The sequence below is a fragment of the Chiloscyllium punctatum genome, chromosome 40 (genome assembly GCF_047496795.1).
Source record: "Chiloscyllium punctatum isolate Juve2018m chromosome 40, sChiPun1.3, whole genome shotgun sequence".
NCBI classification, from domain to species: domain Eukaryota; kingdom Metazoa; phylum Chordata; class Chondrichthyes; order Orectolobiformes; family Hemiscylliidae; genus Chiloscyllium; species Chiloscyllium punctatum.
The window spans coordinates 56,319,189-56,332,866 of NC_092778.1; the positions used below are offsets into that span (position 1 = coordinate 56,319,189).

At 45.1% G+C, this 13,678-nt stretch overlaps 1 protein-coding gene across 1 annotated transcript in view; it reads left to right on the forward strand.

Annotated features, from left to right (window-relative positions):
• Positions 1-731: 731 nt before the first annotated feature.
• txndc11 (thioredoxin domain containing 11) overlaps positions 732-13,678 on the forward strand; it is a 77,522-nt gene continuing 64,575 nt past the window's right edge. The window contains exon 1 of the mRNA XM_072559991.1: positions 732-1,055. Within this exon, the coding sequence (XP_072416092.1) occupies positions 922-1,055 (134 nt within the window). The 5' untranslated portion in view covers positions 732-921. The remainder of the gene's footprint in view (positions 1,056-13,678) is intronic.

Genomic DNA, 13,678 nt, shown 5'->3' on the forward strand with positions numbered 1-13,678 from the left:
TTATGCTTGAAACGTCGATTCTCCTGCTCCTCCGATGTCGCCTAACCGGCTGTGCTTTTCCAGCAACACGCTCCATTCCACTCTGATTTACAGTCGTCACTTTCTCCTTGGAGAAATGCTGTTGTGACATTCCAGTGCAGTGCTGACAGAGTGCTGCATTGCTGGAGGTGCCTTCTTGAAATGTTAAACAAAGGTCCCATTATGATTGTTTATGTGGATAGAAAAGCTCCAATTGGCACTAAGTTGAAGAATGCTTGGGGAGGTATCCTGATCAATATTTATGCTGAAATCCAGATCGCCAATAACTAAGCTTTGCATTGTCGTTTGCTGTCCTGTGCACACACATTTCTCACAAAGATTACACTTTATTGGCTGTAATGCACTTTCAGACAGTTATTAGTCATAAAAAAGGTGCTATACAAATGTTTGCCTTCTCTTTTTCTGTTTCTAAGTTTTGTAAGAGGTGTTGAACTCACACCAAACAACTGGAAGAGGCAGTTTGAAGTGCAGGGTGATTTTCCCGCGGTGGACCCCAGCAAACTTGCAAAAACCAAGGATTAAAACTAAACAAAACGGTTTGCGGGACGTTGCTGTGGACTAATTAATTCAGTGGTTGTCCCCCGCACCCGGCGCTAGGACCATGCGGCGGCCGGAGCCAGATGCCCGGTAGCGGTGGGCGTGGCCAGGTCTGGCCTGGCCGAGCGTGCGCGGTCGCACGCCGCCATTGCCGTCATCACGCAGGCGCGGGCGCGGCACTGCCGCCGTGACCCCCGGGTTACCGAGCGGAAGTCTCGGCGAGTACGTGGCGGAGCGGGGTTCGCCCGGCGGAGAGCCGAGGCCTGGGCCTGGGCGGAGAGGCCTTTACCCCCCCACCCCCTCCCTCTCACAGCCCGGTATAAAGAGCGGGGCCGGCGGCCAGGGATGATCAGGTTACAGCGGCACTGGCTGTGGATCAGTCACACGGTGCGGCAGATGGCCAGGAGGCCCGAGTATGTGTGCGGGGCGGTAGCGGTCATCTGTACCTTGTTCAGCCTCAGCCTCAGGCTCGCGCTCAGGTAAACGGCTGGCGGCGGGGGGGGATACATCCGCTACCCCCCCACCCCCTACACCCGTTACACCCCCCACCCCCCCCCACCCGCTACACCCCCCCCACCCCCGTTACACCCCCCCCACCCGCTCCTACACCCCCCCCACCCGCTACTACACCCCCCACACCCGCCACACCCCCACACCCCCGCTACACCCCCCCACCCCCACACCCGCTACACCCCCACACCCGCTACACCCCACCACCACTGTCCCAGTGTAAAGGCCCCCACTCCCAGCACTGTCCCCAGTGTATACGCCCCCACCCCCGCACTGTCCCCGGTGTATATGGCCCCCGCCCCCCAGCCCAGCACTGTCCCCGGTGTATATGCCCCCCACCCCCGCCCCCGCCCTGTCCCCAGTGTATACGCCCCCCCCCCCCCAGCACTGTCCCCGGTGTATACGCCCCCCCCCAGCACTGTCCCTGTTGTATACGCCCCCCCAGCACTGTCCCTGTTGTATATGCCCCCCCCCAAGCACTGTCCCCAGTGTATACGCTCCCCCCCAGCACTGTCCCCGGCGTATATGCGCCCCCCCCCCCCCCCGAGCACTGTCCTTGGTGTGCCGCCGCCCCCGCCCCAGCTCTCTTGCTCTCTCTCTTCTTTCCCCCCCCCCCCCCCCCCGAGTGTGCCCACTCCCCCCGCACTGTCCTAGTCTGCCTGCTCTTCTCCTGTCCCTCCCCCACCTCACTCCCCGCACTATTCCTCTGTCCCTGGTGTAAAAACAATGACTGCAGATGCTGAAAATCAAATACTGGATTAGTGGTGCTGGAAGAGCACAGCAGTTCAGGCAGCATCCAACGAGCAGCGAAATCAACATTTCGGGCAAAAGCCCGTGCCCAGCCCTGTTCCACTGTCCCCCGTAAATCCACACTGTCCCTGGTATACACACCTCGCACTGTCCCAGGCATGAGCACCCTGTGCTGTCCCCTCATATGTGCATCATGTCTATCACCTGCCCCACCCACACTCAGAGAGAGACCATTTGCCACAGGGCACATACGTACTCCTGTTCAACCTGTGTCCTCTCCCATGGTCAGAGGTGCTGGGGTTAGGGCATTCAAATCCAAGGTTGAGGGAGGCAGTGAAGGTCAGAGAAGTTCACCCTTCTCTGTCAGAGAAGGGTGGTAGGTCCCTAACTGTCAGAGAGAAAGGAGAAAAAAGTAAGACACACTCTCTGTCAGAGAGAGGGGAGTAGGTCTTCGACTGTCAGAGAGAATGAGAGGGAGTCGGAGCTATGCATACGTGCACACTTCCTTATTCACGCTAGCACTGTCAAAGGAAGGGTGAAGAACTCTTTGAGAAAGTGGGTGCGGGACTATATCTTGCTGTCAGAGGTGAAGGGCTTGAGCACTGTACACACTCCCTCATTTTCACCCTGTAAGTGAGGGGGGCGCAACTCTCATTGTCGGGGTGGTGGGGGTGGGGAAGCGGAGGGAAAGCAGAACTCTGTCCGAGAGAGTATGAGACAGGGCCTGTATTGTGAATGTGATCCTCTGTCAGTAGGGAGGGGAGATGGCATTGGGTTAGTAGTCTCTCCTTACCATTTCCGAAATTCAAACCTCGATCATGAATATGTCATTGCTTGAGGACTAGACAAAGCTAGAGTTGAAGATGTGTTTTCACTCTTATTGAATGGTGCAATAGCCAAATACATCCACTCAGGCACCTGATAAAACTTGCCTCTTGTTGACCTACATAAATGTCTCGGTAAAAACAAGGACTGCAGATGCTGTAAACCAGAGTCTAAATTAGAGTGGCGCTGGAAAAGCGCAACAGATTGGGCAGCATCTGAGGAGCAGGAAAATCAATGTTTCAGGCAAAAGCTCTTCATCAGGAATAGATGTAGCTGAGAATGAATAGTGCACTTGTTGTCTTTTTGCATGGGGAAAAAAAAATGTATTCACGAGGTGGTGAGTAGAAGCCAAATATTTGTCATAACTTGTATTTAAGAAAATATTTGCGAAGTGAAGAATGAGAATTACAAATTTAACAGTGAGGTTAACCAATTGTATCACTTTTTGTATCAATTGTCATAAACTGGGCAACATGTTGAATTATGCCACTTTGTAAAATAACTTACTGAATGTTATAAAGACAATTTGAAGCAATGACCAAAACTTTTAGGTATTTAAACAATGACGGCAGCTGCAACATCAGTTACACAAGAGGTGGGCGTTCTTTGTGTATCTGGAAAATCTGCTGTGTGAGTGCCTAACGAATTGCACTTTACACCTATTTGTCATCTGTGTCTGTGCAGATATTGGTTAACGCACTGAAACCCAGTGATGGTTCTGTTAAGATGATTCATCACTATGAATCCTGCTGGGAGCTGTGACCACGAATCTCAATCCTTGATGATTTTAGATCCTCACCTAAACTGAGTAACTCTCATAAAGTACTTATTTTTGAGAGAGGGGTTTTGTTATTAGGGAGGTTTGTTTTCCCCTTGATTTGCGATTTTAAAATTCGTGATGAGTGCATAGAATAGTCATAATAATGTTAACCTTTTTACTAATTTTGCTTATGTAGTTCAAGTATGCAAATATCTTTGGAGGGCAGGAATCAAACAAATAAGCAAGAGACCCTTTCATCTATGATGTATATTTCTCTTTTTAAAGTAACCTTTTCCACTTGAAATTTTTAGTTTAATTACACTATTTATTGGTTCTCAAAACTGCTGTATACTACAACACATTCAGTATGATAGATCAATAATATAAAGCTCCAAATTGTAACCATTGTCACATTTAAGTAACACCAAAATGCACTAACTAAAAGAGAAATAGCTTATATTTATATAACACCTTTCCTAACCTCAGGACATCCAAAATGCTCCACAGTTGAAGACTGACTTTTTGAAGTTTAGCAGTCAGGCAGCTTGTACGTAGAAAATTCCCACAAACAGCAATGTGATAGTGATCAGTCAGTCATACAGCACAGAAACAGACCCTTCAGTCCAACTTGTCCACGCCGACTAGGTATCGCAATCTGACCTTGTCCAATTTGCCAGCATTTGGCACATATCACTCTTAAATCCTTCCCATTCATGTACCCATCCAGATGCCTTTTAACTGTTGTAATTGTATCCACCTCCACCACTTCCTCTGACAGCTCGCCCTCTGTGAAAAAAGTCATCCCTCTGGTCCTTTTTAAACCTTTCTCCTCTCTCTCAAAACTTATGCCCTCTAATTTTGGACTCTTCCCATCCTAGGAAAAAGACTTTGGCTATTCATTCTATTCATGCCTGTCATGATTTTATAAACCTTTATAAAGTCACCCGTCAGCCTCCAGCGCTCCAAGGGAAAAATCACAGCCTTTTCAGCCTCTCCCTATAGCTCAAACACTCCAACCCTGGCAGCAATCTTTTAATATTTGCCAGCACACATGAAGGAAAGAACACCTGCTATTTTGCCAAATAATGTGTTATCTTTTATGCCATTGAGAAACAAGTGTGCCATGTTGATAGTTTTAGAAGTTTATAACTTTTTTTAAAGATAATTTTGCATGGCTGCACCAATGTGGTAACTTAGAATTGTATGTAGCTTGTACAGAGGTGTTTTTTCCAAAAACAAACGTGTTTGCGCAATTTATTTTTTTTAAAAAGTAACTTATAGTTGAACAAAGCTAAAGTGCACACTGATCAGTAAGCTATATGAAGTACCTCACTAATCATGCACTGACAGGTTATATTTATAATGCATTTTTAATGTCAAATATCCTCTTGGTGGGCATGGTCCAAGGGGCTTTGCACAGTTTCCAGCTTCTGGGTTTGGGAATGTGGAAAAGCCACACACCTTTTTTACCTGTTTGAGCCTTTGGACAGCTGCCTCAATCTTTCATCTTCAGCACTTAGTCTGAATCTTGAGGGCAGCACTCCACTGGAAGATCAGGTTTTGGTTTGATCTTGCTGTTGTGTATAGAGTGGATCTAATTGGGGTGGATCTCTGTTCTGGGGCAGACTTGACCTTTTGTAGTCCATTTTAAATTGTGAAAAGAGCTACCAGTTTCAGATTTTCTCTTCCTTTTATTCTGACAAGCTGCTAGCCTGAAGCATTCCTCTGTTTCTTAGTGTAATTTGTGGATGTAGGTGTCATGAGCTAGGCCAGCGCTAATTAGCTATTCCCATTGCCCAGGAAAAGGTGGTGGTGGTGAACTGTTGTCTTGATTTGTTGCAGTCCACTTACTGCAGGGGCACCCACAACACTTAGGGAGGCAGTTCCAGGATTTTGACGCAACAAAATCTAATCTAAACAGTGAAGGAATGACCATATAGTTCCAAGCCGGAGTGTTGAGTGGCTTGCAGATGGTGATGTTGCCCCCTATCTGCTGTGTCTTGCCCTTCCTTACGGTAGGACCTGTTTCCTCAGGTGACTGAAGGTCCTGCGAGCACACTGGAGACAGTGCTGGATCTGAGGAAAAGGCTGTGAGGACAACAATATCAGATCTGACACCAAGATCCTGGCTTACAGAGCCCATCGTCCTATTTGGCTGCGAGACATGGACGGCCTGCAGCACAGGGTCTAGGTTAGAATGGTGCTGGAGAAGAGCAGGAAAACTGACCTTTTGGGCAAAATTCCTTCAGGAATGAAGGCAGGGAGCCTCTGGGGTGGAGATCCCCTCCCATTTATCTCTCCAACCTGGAGGTTCTCTGCCTCCCCTCCTGATGAAGGGCTTTTGCCCAAAAGGTCAATTTTCCTGCTCAGATACTGCCTGACCTGCTGTGTTTTTCCAGCACCACTCTAATCTAGAATTTGATTTCCAGCATCTGCAGCCCTCACTCTTGCTCTCTCTACAGCACATCAAGGCGTTGGGGCAACACCACCAATGTGAGAACCTGTGAATCCACTGAGAAGAAAGATGCACCAACATCAGCATCCTCAACTAGAGCAAAATCTCCAGTATCGAGGCATGGACTACTGTTGATCAGCTGCGATGGGCTGGGTATGTTATCTGCACGACTGACACAAGCAGATAGTGTACGACTAGAATAAAGTGAGGACTGCAGACACTGGAGATCAGAGTTGAAAATGGTGGCACTGAAAAAGCACAGGATCGAGGCGCAGGATAATCGATGTTTTAGGCACAAACCCTTCATCAGGAATGTGTACTCCCAGCTTCAAAATGTGCTTCAGTGATACCTTCAAGGTCTCACTGGCAAATGCGGCATTCCCACAGACATCTGAGGATCACTGGCCCAAGATCATCCAAAGTGGAGAAGGAACATCTGGGAAGATGTCGAGCATCCTGAGACTTGGGGAAAGAGCGGAAGCCATGCGACAACAACGATAGGAGCACATTGTATACATTTGAGTTTAGAAGGATGAGACAGGATCTGATTGAGACGTATAAAATTATTAATGGATTGGACACTCTGGAGAAAGGAAGCATTTTTCTGCTGATGGGTGAGTTTAGAACCAGAGGGCACAGTTTAAAAATAAGGGATAGGCCATTTAGAACAGAGTTGAAGAGAAACTTCTTCACCCAGAGAGTGGTGGGTATATGGAATGCTCTGCCCCAGAAGGCAGTGGAGGCCAAGTCTCTGGATACTTTGGAGAAAGAGTTGGATAGAGCTCTTAGTGGCGATAAAGTAGAAACAGGATACTGATTGTGGATGATCACCCATGATCATAATGAATGGTGGTGCTGGCTCAAAGGGTCGAATGGCCTACACCTGCACCTATTGTCTATTATTTTCTATTGTCACACCACCTCCCCCACCCTTTCCCGTGACCACCACCTTCCCCAAGTGTAACAAAGCCTGCAGAACTGCATTGGTTTGTATAGCCACCTGTGGACTTACTGTGAGTGGAAGAGAGTCATCCACTTTGCGGATACTGTTGGAGCAACTTTGGGTTCCTGCAGTGCATCTTCTAGATGGTAAGCACTGCTGTCACTGTTGATGGAGAGTGGAGCAAATGTTGAAGATGTGTTGGATGACACAACAATCAAGCGGGCTGCTTTGTCCTGGAAGTTGTTAAGCTTCATGTTTTTGGAGCTCATCCAGGTCAGTGGAGAGTATTCATTCCATTCCTAATTTGTGTCTTGGCAGTGGACAGGCTTTGAGGAGCTGGGAGGCAAGTTTCTTATTTTCACGGCAGACTACCTAACTTTTAACCCATCTTGCAGCCTCATTATTGAAATGGTTGGTCTAATGTAGCATCTGATCAATGGAAACTGCAGAATGTTGACCATTCATTCATTAGTGGTCCCTTGCAGGTGAGGATGACTCTCTTCCACACTCAGGGTAAGGGAAGATGCCTGTGAGCATTTTTTTTCATGTGGGTAAACCATTGCATGCTGGCTGCCACACGGGCTTAGTAGCGCAAGGTCTTGGTCCAGCAGTGAGGAGTGTCCAAGATAACTGGAGACCAGGCACTGCTGTTTGGCCTTTGAAAATTAATAATGTAATGTTAAAATGTTAAGTGAAGAATTTAGTAACTGTAATGACACTGAATGTTGACGAATGAAACTTCCTTTTATTTGGAGCTGAATGTAGTCAGGCACTTGTGTGGTGTAAATGTTACTTGATGGTCATCAGCCTAAGCCAGAATGATGTTCAGCTCTTGCTGATGTTGATGACTTTGGTATTTTAAGAAATCATGACTGGTGTTGAACATTTTCCAGTTGGCTAGGCTTATCCAGTCCCACAGATCCAAATACAGTTCAACCCTTAAGTATGTTTCCTTTGGTAGTTTAATCATCTTGAAGCAACTGGTGGTCTTTGTCAGTTCGCAGTCTGCGTAGGGACTTTTGGGTAGTGCACAAGGTCTCCGTTGAGATCTCCTTCAAAATTCAGAAGTATGATATTCACTCTGACCTACTCTTGTCAGCCTTGAATTTTTCAATGCTTTGTCTCAAGCGAGAATTGATTAAACAAAGAGCAAAACAAAGAAAATTTACAGCTCAGGAACAGGCCCTTCAGCCCTCCAGGCCTGAGCTGATCCAAATCTACTATCTAAGTCTGTTACCCAATTCCTAAGCATCTGTATCCTTCTGATCCCCATCTACTCGTGCATCTGTCCAGACGCAACTTAAATAAATTTACCATGCCTGCCTCTACTACCTCTGCTGGCAACGCATTCCAGACACCCACCACCCTCTGTGTAAAGTACTTGCCGCATGTATCCCCCTTAAACTTTTCACCTCTCACCTTGAAAGCGTGATCTTTCGTTATTGAATCCTTCACCCTGGTGAAAAAGCTTATCTCTGTCTACCCTGTCTATACCCTTCATGATTTTGTAGACCTCAATCTCCTTTTTTCTAATGAAAACAAACCTAACTTACTCACTTCTCTTCATAGCTAGCACCTTCTGAAGCAAACAACATCCTTGTAAACCTTCTCTGCACTCTCTCCAAAGCGTCCACATCCCTTTGGTAATGTGGCAACCAGAACTGTACACAGTATTCTAAATGCGGCCGAACCAAAGTCATGTGCAATTTTAACATGACCTGCCAGCTCTTGTACTCAGTACCCCATCTGATGAAGGTAAGCTACCATATGCCGCCTTGACCACTCTATCCAGCAACCTTCGGGGTACAGTGGGCCTGAACTCCCAGATTTCTCTGCTCATCAACTTTTCCCCAGGCTCTTCCATTCACTGTACAATTTGCTCTAGAATTAGACTTCCCAAAATGCATCACCTCACATTTGCCCCAATTGAATTTCATCTGCTACTTTTCCGCCCAACTCTCCAGTCTATCTATATTCTTTGACAGCCCCTTATACTTTCTCTTACTCCACCAATCTTTGTGTCATCTGCAAACTTGCTGATCATAACAGCAGTGCCCTCTTCCAGATCATTTATATATATCACAAACAAATTTTGATTCTGCAACCTTGCATCTGATAAGTGTGCTACCAAGTAGTGGCTTAACAGATCTCCATTCTACATTCTTGATTGAAGAGGTGACATTACTACATTTTAAAGAACTATAGTAGAAGATAAATGATTTTAAAATCAATGTCTTGTCCCTGAAAAACATAGAAGGTCTACATTTTTTTTTGTTTGGATGTTTTTGTGTGATAAGTGTGTTTTACCTGGAAGTAATTGGTAACTCTTTAAAGGAGACATGGTGAACCCAATGACTTCAGAAAGGTTGAGTAATCAAGCTTGAAATAGGTTCAAGCTCCATTCAACATGTCATCTAGGTGATCTTTCCAAATAGTACTAAATTTGAGTATGCCTTCAGTTTCTCATTCACAGCAAGACATTGCTCCCAGTATCCTGGTTAATGTTCCTCCAATAGGCTAGAATTCCTCTGTTATCCCTGATCGCCAAACACTTAATTTACCAGGTTATTCATCTCTGTTGCTTCATTAAGGGAATCTTCTGTATGTACAATAGTAGCTGAGTTTAATTTCAACAAGTAATAAAAAGTCAACTAATTGTATGTGGAACATAACTTGGCCTATTCTTTTGCAAGACGAGTAGAGTAATAGTATAGTCTTCTTGAAAGTTCCCAACAGTATTTTCATATGTTGTTCACAGCGTGAAAGTGATCTGTGACCTCCATTCTGTACACTTCTATTACTTGAGCTCCTGATTCAATTAGCAGGTTTCTTTCAATTAATAGGATACTAACAGAAATTGAGGCTATATGCTTTTTACTCTTGTCAGCTCTACAACAGCTGACAAGTTCTGAAGAAGGGTCACTGGACCTGAAACAACAATTCTGCTTTCTCTCCAAAGATGCAGCCAGACATACTAAGTATCTCCAGCAACTTCTGTTTGATTTCCAACATCCATAGTTGTTGGGTTTTTTGTGTTTGGGTGGTGTAGCTGGCAGGTATCTCCTTTTCAACAACTGGAAGTGATGATATGAACATCCATTTGAACATCTCCCTCTTGAATAGTGGCAGAGCCGAGAGTGTGAAACCAAAAGACCAGGCTGAAAGTTACTTGACTTTGTCGGCCAAACATGCCTATGACATTACTCATCCTTGCGTCCTCCTTGGGTCTCCCTCATCACAAAAATCAGTCTTCAGGCAATTCAGTTCACTCCATGGCTGAAGATTTGACAGTGTGCAATGGATGCTGCAAAGGCTATGGGCTTCACATCCTGAATCGAGTGCTGAAGACTTGTGCTCCAGAAATAACTGTGTCCAGCCAAGTTGTTCTAGTAAGTACGGAGTCAAGGTGTCCTATTTGAAATTGGGGAAACTTTTTTGCACTGGTTGGAATTCCTAGTTGGAGTTGTCAAAGGCTAGTTGTCTCAGCCCCAGAACATTTTTGTAGGAATTTCACAGGTTCGATATTTTAATCAACCTGTGTTATGCCACACTTCTGGAGTAGATGAGTCTTAAACCTTGGCCTCCTGTCTCAGCAGTAGGGCCGCTACCACTTTGCCTAAGAACCCTAATTTTCCAGGGTCTTGTGCTAGGACTAAACATCTTTATTCATTGCTTCATCAATGACAACGTTTTTTTATATAAGGTCACAGAAGTGGTTGAGAGTTTCACTTTATGGTTGCACAGTTTGGTATCATTAGAAACTCCAGGTAATAATGCAATTGTCTGCATCCTTGACAATATTCAGACTGGGCTGATAAGTAACATGCACCATGCATACCACAAAAGGACCAGGCAATGGCCACAAGGGAGTAACTGACTGCCTTCCCTTTATTATGAATGGCATTTTTGTCATTGGATTCCTATTTGACAAGAAAGTTAACTGGACCAGCAATATACCTATTGTGACTACAAGGGCAGGTCAGAGTCTGTTGACTGTGTTAAGTGTCTGATCTCTTGACCCTCCACAACCTCTGTATCAAGAGATGCAAATTAGAAGTGTGATGGAATTCTCCAGCTTTGCTGAATGAATTTGGCTCCAATAAAAAGAGAAACTTCACGGCTAGAATTGTTGGTATTCACTCCCTTTACTAGTGTGTAATGACAGCGTTGTGTACCATCCACACGATGCAACTTGGCAAGACTACTTTTGGCTTCACCTTCTAAATCCACTGTATCTGCCACCTGGAGCAGCAAGGGCAGCATGCACATGGAACACCACCACCTCTCAAGGACTCGCCCACACCTCCCCCCTTACTTCCCTCCAAGGCCCCAAGGGATCCTTCCATATCTGCCACAAATTCACCTGCACCTCCACACACATCATTTATTGCATCCGCTGCACCCGATGTGGCCTCCTCTATATTGGGGAGACAGGCCACCTACTTGCGGAACGTTTCAGAGAACACCTCTGGGACACCCGGACCAACCACCCCGTGGCTCAACACTTCAACTCCCCCGCCCACTCCACCAAGGACATGTAGGTCCTTGGACTCCTCCATCGCCAGACCATAGCAACACGACGGTTGGAGGAAGAGCGCCTCATCTTCCGCCTAGGAACCCTCCAACCACAAGGGATGAACTCCGATTTCTCCACCTTCATTTCCCCTCCCCCCACCTTGTCTCAGTCAAATCTCTCGAACTCCGCACCGCCTTCCTAACCTGCAATCTTCTTCCTGACCTCTCTGCCCCCACCCCACTCTGGCTTATCACCCTCACCTTGACCTCCTTCCACCTATCGCATTTCCAACGCCCCTCCCCCAAGTCCCTCCTCCCTACCTTTTATCTTAGCCTGCTGGACACACTTTCCTCATTCCTGAAGAAGGGTTTATGCCCAAAACTTTGATTCTCCTGCTCCTTGGATGCTGCCTGACCTGCTGCGCTTTTCCAGTAACACATTTTCAGCTCTGGTTCATTAGGTAGAAGGTTACAACCAGAAACTGAAATGAGGAAGAGATGTCTGTGTATTGGTTTTATGGAATTTGTTTTTCTTTTGTGTATCATGTGTCTCTGTATTTGCATAAACAATTGTCGGTTTTGCCATGGTGTTTCCTTTAAATGATTCCTCAATAAGTTGTTTTCATTTTTTAGGGAAATGTCCTGGTTTTGGAATGTTTATTTTTAATCACAGCTTGAGTTTTCAAACCAAGCAAACGGCACCTTTTTTTTTTGAATGAAATTCTTCCTGAAATATAACTGCATCTCCCATTATTTTGCAATGCTCTTGCCATCTTTGCTTTTGAAATCCAATTTATCTTTCTAAATTTTTTTTTTAAGCCTAGCTGTTGTGTGGGATGCTGTACTGGACTTCCTCACTCTTTTATTAATGCTTTTGTACTGTGATGGAAATGCTCATTAGAATTGACATGTCAATTATCAGATTTGTACTTGGAAGTTAAAATTTACATGATAAAAAACATGTTAATTAAAGTTGTACACTGTGTGGTTTAACACTTGTTAAACTTTTCCCAACAATGCTTTCATTCAAAGTGAGTGCATTTGAAAGCAGGAGTTGTGTGGTAGCCTTTAAAAATCAAATGGTGAGCAGTGTTATTTTGTTTGTTGTGAACACAATAAATCAAATACACAACGTTCAACTGGTTTTGCCACTTCAACTGTATTGATTTAATCTGATGTCTATTTTTAATACTTTACTTCTATTTAGAGAGCAGCACTACAACCTGATTTCTGTATCTACATGAATTCATCCTGGCCTGTGAAATAATTAGCTAACCTTTTAAACATGTATTAATGTCACAGTAAATTCAGTTTTATAAAGCCATAAGTACAAGCAATTACTTGAATGCATTTAATTTTTAAAAAGGGGTCCTGTTTAACTTTTAAAAACCAGATGCAACACTACTGCATTAACCAATATTAATCGTCTATGGATTGGTGAACTTGACCAAAGTTCAGCTTCAATCCAGGCAATAATTTATTATTTCCTCTAGGTTTTCCAGTTGCACCCATTCAAAGTTGTCATGTCTTCAGGGGATTGCATTCGCTTTTTGTATTCACATTTAAAAACAAATTCTTTCAGCTGCATTTGATGGCATGCCTGTAATTGAACCCTATAGTGTGCCAATTTCTGTTTCTCCAGAAGGCCACAAATCTTGCTTTGGGCAGTTTCCATTTTTTTTTAAAGTTCAGGCTGGCACACACCAGGGCAGATAGGAAGAGGTGCATGCATCATTTATTCCATCAAAATTTTGGGACATTTTCTGATTGTAAGTGCTGCACTGGCAGAACTCTGATGCCAGTCTCTGGGTTTTATCATTCTTTAAATTTAAAAAGCAGGTTTTCATTGCATTTGGTAATGTCGACAGACTCCAATCCAGTAGATTGCAATCCCAATATCCTATTATATTTCCGCAGTACCAATGTTTTGTTGCTAGGTGGCACTGTATCACATACTATTCATTTTTGCTTCATTGGAAGACACAAACACTGAGTTATAGAGTCACAGATGTACAGCATGGAAACAGATCCTTCAGTCCAAATCGTCCATTCCGACCAGATATCCCAACCAAATAAAGTCTCACCTGCCAGCACCTGGCCCATATCCCTCCAAACCCTTCCTATTCATATACCCATCCAGATGCCTTTTTTAAATGTTGCAATTGTACCAGCCTCCACTACTTCCTCTGGCAGCTCATTCCATACACGTACCACCCTCTGCGTGAAAAAGTTGCCCCTCAGGTCTCTTTTATATCTTCCTCTTCCTCCTCTTCTCTCCCCCACCACCACCACCACCACCACCACCCCCCCACCCTGAACCTATGCCCTCCAGTAGTGCACTCCC